Below are 13,920 nucleotides of genomic sequence, written 5' to 3'. Positions count from 1 at the left end.
ATGGCTTGTGGTTATTAAAAAAGTAAACGACAGAATTTATTTTCACTGACATTTATAATCCAAAAATAGTTATAAATAACAATTTATATAAATTATTTAATATTTCCTATAACCACAAGCCATGGAGAATGTAATGCTTTCTCCATGGCTTTTTCTCCACGAGAACATACCAGGGATGAGGATACCCGTAGAGCAGAGTTCCCCAAACTTTTTTGTGTCGTAGATCCCTTGCTATGTTTTACCGTGTCGGGTAGACCCCCTACTTACCTGATATTGATTTCCTGTAACTTTCTAACTGTAGTGAAGTTTAGTGTTAAAAACTTAAAGTAAAAACATGTTAATTTATACATTTATTAATTTAATTTAAATTAACACTACTCAAAATAAAATTTTGTATCTGTTATGTAAAATATACGTAACATTTAATAAACATAAAATAAACTATAAATAAAATAAAATAAGCAATAAGTCAATATTTTTAGTGAGAAGGATGAACCTGATGCTTTAATAATAAATTATCAACATTTGGCGTCAATTTTGTAAGGGGGATAATCTTAAATCTCCTCAGCTAATGATGTCTAGTCTGTTTCTTTATATTATTATTTATAAATAATGTAAGTTTTGATATTATAAGATAGTATGATGTAAGTAAATAGGTACTATCAGTGTGAGTTGATTGAATTGAGATCTACTATCGTGGACCCCCATTTTCATTTCATGGACCCCCAATTTTTTTTTCGCTGACGTAGACCCCTTGCAAGCCCTAGGGGTCGATATAGACCACTTTGGAAATCACTGCCATAGACGAACTAAAACAACCGACATAAACCAAAGGAATAGTTGAAATAGCATTGGGTAGACAACACTAGATGCAAACCACTTTCAACCAATTGAAAATCTATAGCAGAGGCTTATGTCCAGCTGTGGACATCTAATGCTTGCATTGATGATGATTACCAATGTTCGTTATTCAAAAATAATTTAACCCTTAATAGCCTAGAGTTTCAGTTTTGATACCAATCTTATAAACCGAATGTTCACATTACTATTAGTTTTTTTATAGGTTGGCTGTACGAATTTTACTGTTGTATAATATTCTTTTTAACAATTTAAAAAAAAACTATTTTTCCCTTCATCTAGACCCTTAAGAAAACAAAGTAATATTAAAAAAAAATCACTTTCATAAATCATGTCATTAAGGGTTAAACGTTCATGAGCGCCATCTATTGTTCAATAGCAACAACTCAAAATCAGTAAAAAAAAAATAATATATACGCACAAGGTATTTAAAAATCATTACATTGATAATTACACTTAAATAACTCAAATATTTAAAGATATATATATCTGTGGATGTATTATTCAACTTGTTTATTTTTGAAGTCGATTTTTAAAAAGTGTTTTTCTAATCAAATCTATGCTTTCAGGGAATTCCCAAGACGAAGTAAAATCGTTTTTGATATTGCCCTATATTTTTTGAATTGTTCTTTAATAAACTGTGAGTGTATCATTTTCGATTGTATATATTTGTATAAATAATAACATTGATACAACATAAAAATATCTATGAAGATTTGAATTTATTAAATAAATGAAAATAAGAAAAAATTAAAACTATATAATACATGACAAATTAAGGTTATTTTGAAAATGTTTGTCTTTCGTTTTAAAATGTAGCTATATATATAGCACAGCGAATCTAAATCTTCTTTTAAACACTAACGAACTTCATAATTGTATTAATTTGTAATATTTTATTTATAAATCTTATATTAATAGTATAAAAATGAATATAAATCGAAGGTAGATTCTCTAGATAAATGTTTTAGATTATTAAAAAATGTGAATATGTCGATATAAATCTATTTAGTACTTTATAGTATAAATTAACATGTTAAATTAGATTTATTGCGCCATCTATGATTATTATGTTTTTACGCAGTATCTTTTATTTTTGACAATAGCCAAAGAATATTTGAAATGGACGTTTAAAAACGGAATTATTGTGCATTACTATAGTTGGTAGTTGGTAGACATTTTAAGTTGTGAAAAAGCAAAAATCCTTTAGAAAATTGCATTAAGTGAGAAAAATAATGGATAACAGTAAGTATTTTATATTTTTACTTATTTTGGAACAAATATATTTACTAAACGTAGTATTGCTTCATGTTTTGATTATATATCGTTACAGAACAAATCAAGCCGGTTAAGAATGTAAGTTCTAGTACATCAGAACAGAATTTAGATTTGATATATAATGTTCCGTGTAAACCTTTAGCAAGGAAAGGTTCCAAATATTCAAAGTTAAAATTATCTCTGAAAGAACCAGTTAATATTAACGAAACTCAGTTTAACAAATCCGATGATGTTCTCGAATACGATATACCTTTGAGTCAAAACTTACCAGATATAAAACAGTCTCCAAAGAACAGTAAAGACATGTCATGGGATTTTAACGCGTGTTTTACATTTGATGATTTAAAAGAATGTGATGGCGTCGCAAAAGATGTCGGCACCATGACTGAACATTTGTCCGCGAAGCAAGCAGACTTGGAAATTCAGTGCAATGAGTTGTTCGGAAAGATCGTCGCCTACGAAATATCTAATTTCACCGGAAAAGAACGGTATGATAAAATGAAAGAAATAATTGAAATATTTAAAAATATTGAAACATAATTAATATATGCAAAATTTTAAATAAGTGATTTGCTAAACGATTTTTTGTTTAAGATCAAAATTTAACTGGTTCTGGTGAAACCTCTTTACTAAACCATATTTCTCAAACTCTTATAAGTAATATGCAAATTTTTATAAGTAATAATCATTAACCTCTATTAAAAACATATCATGAGTGGCTTTTCATAAAGACCCTAATTGAGTCTCCTATGGATCCTGGACCAGTTGGAGAACCACAATTTTAACTGATTTTATATAAGAAAAATAACTTTTTAATATTTCTAGCTTAAGGAATATCTAGTTTTTTCTTGTATCATCAGCAAAATACCTACCAGTATCAACATTTGTTAATTATAACTAGTTAATTATATAGTTTATCAAATATTTATTTTGTTTAAATAATGTTTAAGGTTATAACATGATTGTTTTAATTTAAAAAATCAGCTATTTTATAATAATATTTTTAATAAGAGTAACTGTGTTTTAAGAAAAAAATATATTGTCTTTGATTCAAATTTTCAAAAAAAGAAATGTAAATGTTTATATAAAATCATGTTTAATAATAATTGTTTTAGGTTATAAATAAGATGTTGATTTATGTTAATTATTATTTTATAATATTGATTACAGGGATCAGATAACTTGTCAATTTGTTTTAAATAAATCATATTTTGTAATTTTAAATTATAATAAACATTTGAGTAATATCTTTTTTAAAATGAAGCCCTTTGTTTATCCTTAAAATACAGTATATTATTAATCCACAACAATACAAGATGAGAGCTAATAACAAAAGTAAATAGATCAAATGTAGCATGATAGAGCTTTTTGTATGTTTTGTCACATACACATATAAATAAAATTGGAATGTCTGTAATATTAAAATAACTGCTTTTTATGCATGCATATGGATAAATATGTATGGTACATATCAGTATTACATTTTAAGTTTTTGTCTGTCTTTTTATTTCTGGAAATTTGAAATGGCTAGACTGATTTTGACAGGACTTTCACTGGTAGATAGCTGATATAATGAGTAACTTTGCTACTTTCATTTTAGAACAATTCTTAAAAAAACTCAATATTTCAAGAGGATGAAGTCGCGGGCAGAGGTAATATATAGTTATTAAGGAATCTTAGATTACGTTGACTTTTTTTTAAAAGAAAATTACCGAATAGTTGTGGTAATTATAAAACAAGCTGCTCTTATAGATTTTACTGACACAGTACCTTGCCTATTGTGTTCAATAGAAAAAATTAATATTGTAACATAGGTTGGTGGAATTTTTTGGTGTTTTATTTGAAAGTTCATCACATTTTTATTCACTTTAAACTGTAGGTATATAGGTGCCATTCTGTCCAATGTCATTGTTATCTTGTATATATTTGTACATATATGAAAGTTTATAACATCAAAACTATATTAGGTACATAAACATCATATTATAATGTCTATAATGTAATGATTTTTTTAATTATTCATTCCTTTTTCTTTAGATTGACTTTGAGAGTGTGTGGAAAGTTTAACAGATTAAATAAATAAAAATGATGGTGGTGATTTAATTATAATTTTACAAAACTATGTCACAGTAAGATAATATGTAACAATAGACTGACAGAACAAATGTACAAGAAAACTGCATCGTGACTCAATCTGTCAATATTAAAAGTATTAAAAACAAAAATATAAAAAGCATATTTAAATGCCCCAAAAATTATTTAAAAAAAAAGAGTAACCTGTTTAATGTCATCAATACCAGCCAGGCATATAGAATTAATTACAAATGTATACAAACTATTTGGGAAAATACTTTTTCTGGAACCTCTTGCTAGCATTGACAGTTTCACTACTTACATATATAAATAGCTGATTGGTTTGACCCTTTAGTGGTACCTTCTAGGACCTCAAATTGCATACTTGTTACTTTATACTGATAAGCTGTGAAGCGAATTTGTTTTACCTGAGGTCCCTTGGATTCACTAGGACCTTGGCTTGGATTATTGATACCCGCTCACTAGGAAGGTTTTACCTCCTATACAGGATGTTTAGTTATTGGTATATCTCATTGTATTAAAGCTGTTTGGGTGAGATGGGCAGTAAAATGATAATCGAGTGTGAACAATCAACATATTTATTGGGCGCTAGTCCAGATCGAACTCTATGATGTCCAGGTCGCCGTCGCTGTCGCTGCTGTGGTGCTCCTGTTGTTGCGCCTGCCCCTAAACACAAACACACATCAATATACATACAAGTATGCACATAAACAATATTTTAATTTAAATATGGATTCATAATTTCCTTGTGTTATACGCCCACGACACAGGCTTCCCCCAAAGATATCTATGGGGGGGATATACTATATATACTATAATCAATGCGCTTGATAGACGTGTTGGCGATCATAGTGTAGTATTATGATATGCAGAGGACACTGCTGCCCAACCTCTGGAAATTTGTTAGTGATCAATTTTATCATCAGCAAGCAATCTCATCATGGACATGTCCTGGAAATCGAAGCCGAGACCTACAATCGCAAGACAGCCACGGCTATTACTAATCCACCAAGTCTTATACATGAATCTTTATAATAATACGTTATTGATTTGTGATAAAAAAATTACTTGCATTAGGAACCGTCTTAGTTTTAACGATGCCACTATATCAGTGATTCCCAAAGTGGTATATATCGACCCCTATGGGTCTATGACAACCTGGAAGGAGTCTACGTCAGCGAAAAAAAATTTGGTGTTCCATGAAATGAAAATGGGGGTCCACAATAGTGGATGTCATCACATACACTGAAAGTACCTATTTACTTACGTCATACTATCTTATAATATCAAAAACAGATTGAATTGACGCCAAATGTTGATAATTTATTATTAAAGCATCAGTTTCATCCTTCTCACTGAAAATATTGACTTATTGCTTATGCTATTTTATTTATAGTTTATTTAATGTTACATATATTTTACATAACAGATACAAAATTTTATTTTGAGTAGTTTTAATTTAAATTTAATTAATAAATGTATAAATTAACATGTGTTTTTACTTTAAGTTTTTAACACCAAATTTCACTACAGTTAGATATTTACAGGAAATCAATATCAGGTAAGTAGGGGGTCTACCCGACACGGAAAAACATGGCAAAGGGTCTACGACACATAAAAGTTTGGGGAACTCTGGTTTAAATGGAATGTTGAAACTAAATTCCTGAGTCAGTTCTAGCCGACATGAAAACGAGTAGTTGATTTTTTGCGAAACTCGTATTGAAATACGAATCCAAACCTAAAACAGTTGTTGATGTCGATTTAATATTTTTATGTTTACCTCAACTATTTCAGGAGACTGTAATATTAGATATATGATTATATTATATACATATATATATTATATTATATTAGAGGTCTACACAACACGGAAAAACATGGCAAGGGGTCTACGACACAAGTTTGGGGAACTCTGCATTATATGTTAGCTTTTGATAATCTAGTTTCGATGAAATTATGGTGAATTCAAATGACTGAATAGATAATTCACTCACCCGTCTGCGAGAGCGTACCACCCTCCTTGGACGCACCTCCTCGTCGGCGGAGTCGTCTCCAGAGCTGGCGCCTTCCCCCAGCCCCATCACCGCGTTGCGCAGTAAACTCGTGGCCACTGTAAATATATTTATTGTTCACTGCAAGCTTTCAGTTCGCAAGAATAGAGGAAAATAACATCTTGCTAATTAACCAAGAGGGACTTCAGATCTTTCTGGACTACTTTAGGATAATAATCGGAGCAGTAATAAAAAGGAATAAGATGTAAGTGGATCGAAGATAGAAAAACCAAAATAAAACGTTAATAAATATAAAAATTGTAAAATATATCATAAATAAAAATGTAGAATTGTTAGAGTATTTTGAAGGTAAGGCAAAGGAAGAAAGACGATGTATGAAAAGTAACAAGGCATGAAAAGGAATGAAAGAGAATGAGAACAACAGAGGAATGAATGAATGAATGAAAGATCTTGACATATTGTTGAATGGCAATTTTACTGAAAATATATCTCATGTCGCCGGCCATTATTTCGTAATTGTATGTGGAAGTAAAACAATAAATATAAAAATGATTTATTATTCAACTTTTAATATTACTTTTTGCCTAACACCTTTTACAAATATATCTAGTTTCGATTCGTTTTACCTTTGAACAGCAAACTCTATACAATCTAGTCGGACTTACTTTTCTGGCAGTGACTATTTTTTCTAAGACGTGGTCTCCTGTCCGGAAATCCTGGAGTAATGAGTTCATTCCACTCTTCTTTCAAATCGTTGTCACTATCTGATGCTATATTTCTTTTTCGATATTTCGGAAGCCTAATATCAGAGTCGCTCTCATCTGATGCAGTTTTCACAGATAAAGCATCCGCGTATGATTTATTCAAATATTCTTTATTACGTTCAGTGGTTTTTTAAATTTTTGAATATTTTTTACAACAATAGATTTGGCGGGTTGTATAAGAGAAACATCTTGTGTTATACGGAACCACAATTGCACTGTATGGTCGCCAATAGAGAATACAACAGCGATGCGAAAAAAAAAAACATCAAGGGTTTACTCATGGCTGGTCAGCAATGTTTTGAAAAGGACAAAAGGGCAGGTCCTCAAAAAACGCATCACGAGTTTACTCGTGGCCGGTCAGCAATGTTTTGAAAAGGACAAAAGGGCAGGTCCTCAAAAAACGCATCACGAGTTTACTCGTGGCCGGTCAGCAATGTTTTGAAAAGGACAAAAGGGCAGGTCCTCAAAAAACGCATCACGAGTTTACTCGTGGCCGGTCAGCAATGTTTTGAAAAGGACATGAGAGCAGGTCGTCAAAAAACGCATCACGAGTTTACTCGTGGCCGGTCAGCAATGTTTTGAAAAGGACATGAGAGCAGGTCGTCAAAAAACGCATCACGAGTTTACTCGTGGCCGGTCAGCAATGTTTTGAAAAGGACATGAGAGCAGGTCGTCAAAAAACGCATCACGAGTTTACTCGTGGCCGGTCAGCAATGTTTTGAAAAGGACATGAGAGCAGGTCGTCAAAAAACGCATCACGAGTTTACTCGTGGCCGGTCAGCAATGTTTTGAAAAGGACATGAGAGCAGGTCCTCAAAAAACGCATCACGAGTTTACTCGTGGCCGGTCAGCAATGTTTTGAAAAGGACATGAGAGCAGGTCCTCAAAAAACGCATCACGAGTTTACTCGTGGCCGGTCAGCAATGTTTTGAAAAGGACATGAGAGCAGGTCGTCAAAAAACGCATCACGAGTTTACTCGTGGCCGGTCAGCAATGTTTTGAAAAGGACAAAAGAGCAGGTCCTCTAAAAACGCATCACGAGTTTACTCGTGGCCGGTCAGCAATGTTTTGAGAAGAACAAAAGAGCAGGTCCTCAAAAAACGCATCACGAGTTTATTCGTGGCCGGTCAGCAATGTTTTGAGAAGGACAAAAGAGCAGGTCCTCAAAAAACGCATCACGAGTTTACTCGTGGTCGGTCCGCAATGTTTTGAAAAGGACAAAAGAGCAGATCTTCAAAAAAGTGACCACAAAAAAAATCTTGCTGTTCTAGTAACTTACGGTCGTCATCGTTGTCTGATCCGGAGTCCGAGCCGTCGTCATTCTCAGATCCTCCCGCCATGTCTTCTTCTTCATCCTCCTCCTATAAGAAGAACGTCATACATCATTATTTATATACATCAGGGGTGACCAAGCTCCTTGATCGTTGGTGCCAATGTTCGAAATTTGAAATTTTTTGAAAATCATATTTATTCAAATTATATAATAAAAGTACAAAACATGTGCATTGAAGTTAGATATATGCACACGTATATGACAGCACTCCTAATGATACTTAAGACGCCGGTTAGTTAATTACGATCGCTGTTTGTATTTCGCTAATGTTGTGCTGCAATAATAATAATAATTATTCACGCCAGTAATTTGTTTCGATTTCCCAGCAGCTGACATGGGTTATAAAAATTTAAATATTGAAATAATTCGACAATCAATCGGAGACAAAAATAATTGTTCGAAGAGCCACGTGGCTTTCGAGCTGCAGGTTGATCACCCCTGATCTATGGTCGGCACCACAATGTAGTTCATCAGGCAAATTTGGCGCTGTTCAAAAGTTGGAGATTCGTTTCCTTTTGGGTTACACTGGTGGTCAAGTGTGATTTATGATTCAAGATCAAGGTGGCTGGTGAAGGCACTTGGTGTAAATCCTATTAAAATATCGAAGGTCAAGGAGACAGCATAGCTCTTGGATTGCTTTGGAAGACGATCCATGGAAGCTCAATGTCTGAACCTGAAACTCATCATTCGATATCGCCTGGCTAATTACTGCCACTTCGGAAAGCTTCAAGAATCGAGGGTCAAGATGGTTTAGTGTCTCACCGCGTCGTCGTCGTGGTCACGCTTGCGTCCGACGTCGTACAGCTTGACGCATGACTCCTGAACCTGATCGAAGTCACCCATGTTCTCCACCAGCGATATCTGTGTGCCGTACCGCGACACGCCCAACGAATAGATGTTCCGTTTCACGTCGATCGTCGCTAAAAACGGATACAGATAATATATTTTTATTTTACATGTACAACTGATATGTGTCTAATACAAGACATAACAATGTTACATATATTTACATAAACTTATAACATATAAATTAAATATGCTTAAAGAGAATTAGCCAATAATAAATGGCCGACATATACAAAACATCATTAATGTTATACAGTATGTTAATGTATATATGTATAGAAAAGGCGTCTAAAATTTTTAAAAAAGTACGGATTTTTATTTGGATAATACGGGGCGCATAAAAAAACTATTTAGAAAATATCTAAAATCCTAACTAAATATTTAGCATTATTACAAAGATATATAACCCACTTCAACGTTTCGTTATACGAGGGGGGGTGCAGGGTAAAGAGCGAAGCTTCTATGACGTAATATATCAAAGTGGAATGTTGGGGTTGGTCTATGATGATGATATATATCGTGTACTGCACGGCAAAGACCGTCATAGTCTAGACTTTAGATGATGAGTGTAGGCCATGGATGCACAGACCGCGGCCCGCCGGTCGAATACTGGTGGCCCGCCGACAGCAAAAATAATACTCTCGTACATTCGAAATATATTGAATTCTATTCCAGAATAAAATCAAAAAAAAAAAATTACGTATACTTCTGGCGGCCGGCCCGCCATCAGTTCATGAATTGCCCGAGCGGCCCCTAGTCTTAATAAGTCTGTGCAACCATGGTGTAGGCGATAGCCTGTCTCTTGCTGGAGTAGTCGTAAGGTTTCAGGGTCTTAAAGCTGGTATAACGATGGAGTCTATGATGATGTATATCGTGTACTACAAGACTGCCTCCCCCAAAAGATCCCCACCATCTCAGTTCACCTAAGTTATTGATCAGGGCAAGAGACCATGAATGAAGGCAACAGCAACTCACCTATGCTTGAGTAGTCGTATGGGTCCAAGGTCTTAAAGCTGGTGTCGAACTGGCTCCTCTCCTCAGAGTCCTGATCTGAACACACAGCATACAACGCCGTGCACGTCGGATTGAAGATCACCTGCAATTACCAGTGATAACCATTACATAAAGCAATCTCTCGTTCTGAGTCTCATTGGGAAACTCATAGCCGCTCAACGGGCCATGGAGAAGGCTTTTTAGGATTTCTAAAGGCTATTTGGCAAACGAAAGTAACCAAGTAGTAGTGGGTAGACCACATAGCGTGCTAATCGTTCATTCTTAATCTTCCACTCAATACGAACCGGAGAAGGGCAGCAACGTGACGTGTTCTCGTATGGCAAGAGTTCAACGAAGATTCCGGAGGAGACAGATATGTCTTGGCAGTGTACTAAGAGGCAGCGGAAGTTCCGTAGGAGATCCTGTATAAAACCCACATAAAGCCTGCCCTTCCCCCAGAGGCTAGGATATCTTGTATCTATCCTGAAAATTTCTACCCCGATACCAAATAAAAAGGCCACATAACAGATAAGCGTTGGTGCCTTGAAGACCTGGAGTGAAGACCATAGACCGGCAGAATTAGCCCTTAACGTCTGCCAGTAAGGTAGACAGATGGACTTTTTCAAGTCATCGGAAGATCCTGGATTTAGGCCAATTTTAACCATTTTTATTGGATATCTTTCATCATCAGCAATGTATGTCCTAGCTTTGTGCAAGGTAGACATTTCATATTTTGATGGAAGGTAGAAAACGCCATCGCATAAATTGGTATATGAACATAGATGGCGCTACAATCGCATCACCTTCCCATGATATTTTAAACGCCTGTAAAGAGTATCATATTGGATGGCTGAAGCCTATACCTCCGACTTGTCCAGGGTCGGCACCGTCCGCAGCAGGTGGAACGTCCTCAGGTCCCACACCTCCGTGTTTGAAATCACCTGGAAATAAAAAAACATATATATACATATATATACACATATATATACGTCGTGTCGTTATCGAGTCTGCTGTATTAATGTCGATTCTGCCGCGCGGTGCCTCTTTTATACGTTCACGAACAACTAGCGCCATCTGTCGACGCCGACCGAAACAACAGAGCACCGACATAGATGTATATATAAAAAAGTAAAGTAAAATTGTCATTTAAATCTCCCAGGCATTAGAAAGGCGGGTATTTTTTTTCCTAGGTCTACAGAACTGTCTCTGCAAAGCGTCTGTTTGTCAAAAGTTGGAATATGATTTGGCACAGCCCAAACCACTTTGAATGATTGGTCGATGTCATACTGCATTAGTTCTTGGCAACTTTTTATTACAAAGAAACTTGATTGATATCATTCCGCAATCACTGTATTCGACTGACTTGGCTCCGGCTCCGTGATTCCTGGCTGTTCAGCTAACTCAAATTGATAAAGCTAAGGAACATAAGTGAAGAATGTTCCGATATAGAATCAGATGGAACAAATTGGGAATCATCTGAAGATGTATAGGATTATGCTCAAAGTGAGACATCTGATGTATATGTGTGCGCGTGTGTCTGTGTGTGTCTGTCTGTGCGTGTGTGCGTAGGCATACTTAAAAGTTCTATAATAGAAACTGATCGTATGTAGCAGTGTTTCCCAACGTGAAGCCCTTGCCCCTCAGGAGGGCAATTTCATTGTTGCCCCCCTTGGCAATGTAAGATATACTCGACACGAGTTGATTGATGTCACATAGGGGGGCGTAGAAATTTTAAAAAGGCTAACGTGGGTAAAAAAAGGTTGGTGCAGGTGAACTTAGTGGGTCAAAATTTCGGGTTTTACAATTTGTGAGCTCGGGGTCCAAATTTATATGGTTGGAATATCAAAGACCTTGGCTTGACTTCACCTATTTGGCTTAGCGAACTTGTGACAACTTGCATTTTCCAAAGTCTTTAATTCATGGTTGAAACCAAGGACCCAATCTTCACGTTTTTGTCCAGCTTTGGGGATATGGTAACTTCGGGTGGTCCACCAGAACCAGTTCAATTTTGAAAGTGTTCTGGGAAAAAATAGTCCAAGCACTCGCCATGTTACCATTTTCAGGACCTTGGTGGCTTGGGTACTTTTTTTTCTACCAAAAAAACTGGTTCATATCAAAGAACAGCATCCCAGGATCTGACACATGGTCATTTACGAAAGACCTTACAAGAAAACTAAAGTCAGTCAAATAGCAAAGAAAAGGGTCATGCTAGGTGCTTCGATATGCGATCCAACCAAAGTCAGACATGACTCAAAGTATTTCTCGTCTGAAGTGGCAGGTGGGGGGGAAGAGGTTCCCGAGTGGCGACCACGATAGATAGGGCGTGGTTTAGCCCCAACTGGGTGAAATAACAACATAGTTAAATGCAAGAACAGTCTTCATAGTGAACTTTGGTGAAGGCCCATGTGGAGTGATGTGGTGATGAATGTTGGTTGACATACCTCGAGCCCGTTCGGATGGAAGACGCCGCTGTGCGTTTGGTTCAGTTTGTCGAACTTGTGAATCTCCTTGCCCGTGTTCACGTCCCATAGAACGCCATCTGTCGGTGGGAAAGCGCATTTGTTACGTCAATATATATAACTTTTATTTTAAATAGGCACACCAAATAAAAAAAAGTTTATATGACCTTCGTATAACATAGTAAACAATTAAATATGTGATTCTATTGTGCCCTATGCCTTGGCTATAATTATGCTGGCAAACTATGTTAGATTATTTATAGGTAAAAAGATACTTTCTTATAATAAATTTCATAATATTCAGAATACCGTACTGCCATGGTGTAATTTAGTAATAAATGTATTTAAAAAATCACTTTTCGTAAAACAAATTTAGTTTTTTTTTAAATTATATATATATATATATGTATATATATATCCTCGCTCTGTTCCCACGACTACATCCGCGTAAAATTTAGCAAAAAAAATTATTTAGTTTATTTTGGTTTAATATTATATTATTTAATATTATATCAGACACTTCTTTTTATTATATATATATATATATATATATATATATATATATATATATATATATATATATATATATATATGTATATATGAATAGGTTCAACTCACGTTAAATTCAAAGAATTTATTTTAAATGATCAACCAAATATTACACACACAAATCTGTTTTGTATGGATCAACCCTCTTTTTGTGCGGCCAATGCAAATTTAAATCAAATTTGAACAATATTAACGAAATGATAAATTTAAAAAAAAACTAGTAGCTCTTGTCACAGGCTATGTGCACCACAGGCTGCCACTTCCGACAAGTAATTTTTCGTGCTACGTTGGTGATATTCGTTCAAAGCCGTTGTTTTCGTTGTTCCCGCGATTCTTCATGCCCTCGTGATTTTCGTTGTTCCTGTGATTCTTCTTGTTCCCGTGATTCTACTTGTTTTCGTGATTCTCGTTGTTCCCGTGATTCTCCATATTCTTTTGATACTCGTTATTCCCGTGATTCTCCATATTCTTGTGATTCTCGTTGTTTCCGTGATTCTCCATATTCTTGCGATTCTCGTTGTTCCCGTGATTCTCCATATTCTTTTGACGCTCGTTATTCCCGTGATTCTCCATATTCTTATAATTCTCATTGTTCCCGTAATTCTCCATATTCTTGTGATTCTCGTTGTTCCCGTGATTCTCGTTATTCCCGCGATTCTTCTTGTCCTCGTAATGCTCGTTGTTCCCCTGATTCTCCATATTCTTGTGATTCTCGATGTACCCGTGATTCTACT

General features: G+C 35.1%; 1 protein-coding gene across 1 annotated transcript in view; it reads right to left on the bottom strand.

Annotated features, from left to right (window-relative positions):
• Positions 1-4,792: 4,792 nt before the first annotated feature.
• mahj (LisH and WD40 domain-containing protein mahjong) overlaps positions 4,793-13,920 on the bottom strand; it is a 50,701-nt gene continuing 41,573 nt past the window's right edge. Inside the window, exons 28-34 of the mRNA XM_068769759.1 lie at positions 12,620-12,717; positions 11,042-11,119; positions 10,161-10,281; positions 9,102-9,259; positions 8,286-8,367; positions 6,225-6,340; positions 4,793-4,896 (exon numbers count right to left, since the gene is read on the bottom strand). Of these exons, the coding sequence (XP_068625860.1) occupies positions 4,819-4,896; positions 6,225-6,340; positions 8,286-8,367; positions 9,102-9,259; positions 10,161-10,281; positions 11,042-11,119; positions 12,620-12,717 (731 nt within the window). The 3' untranslated portion in view covers positions 4,793-4,818. The remainder of the gene's footprint in view (positions 4,897-6,224; positions 6,341-8,285; positions 8,368-9,101; positions 9,260-10,160; positions 10,282-11,041; positions 11,120-12,619; positions 12,718-13,920) is intronic.

Source organism: Battus philenor, unplaced genomic scaffold, assembly GCF_028537555.1.
Source record: "Battus philenor isolate CCGP_79_NKW_IND1 unplaced genomic scaffold, ilBatPhil1.0.hap1 SCAF_29, whole genome shotgun sequence".
Taxonomy (NCBI): Eukaryota; Metazoa; Arthropoda; class Insecta; order Lepidoptera; family Papilionidae; genus Battus; species Battus philenor.
Note: the sequence above shows the minus strand (reverse complement) of the source record. Positions and strands in the feature narration are given on the sequence as shown.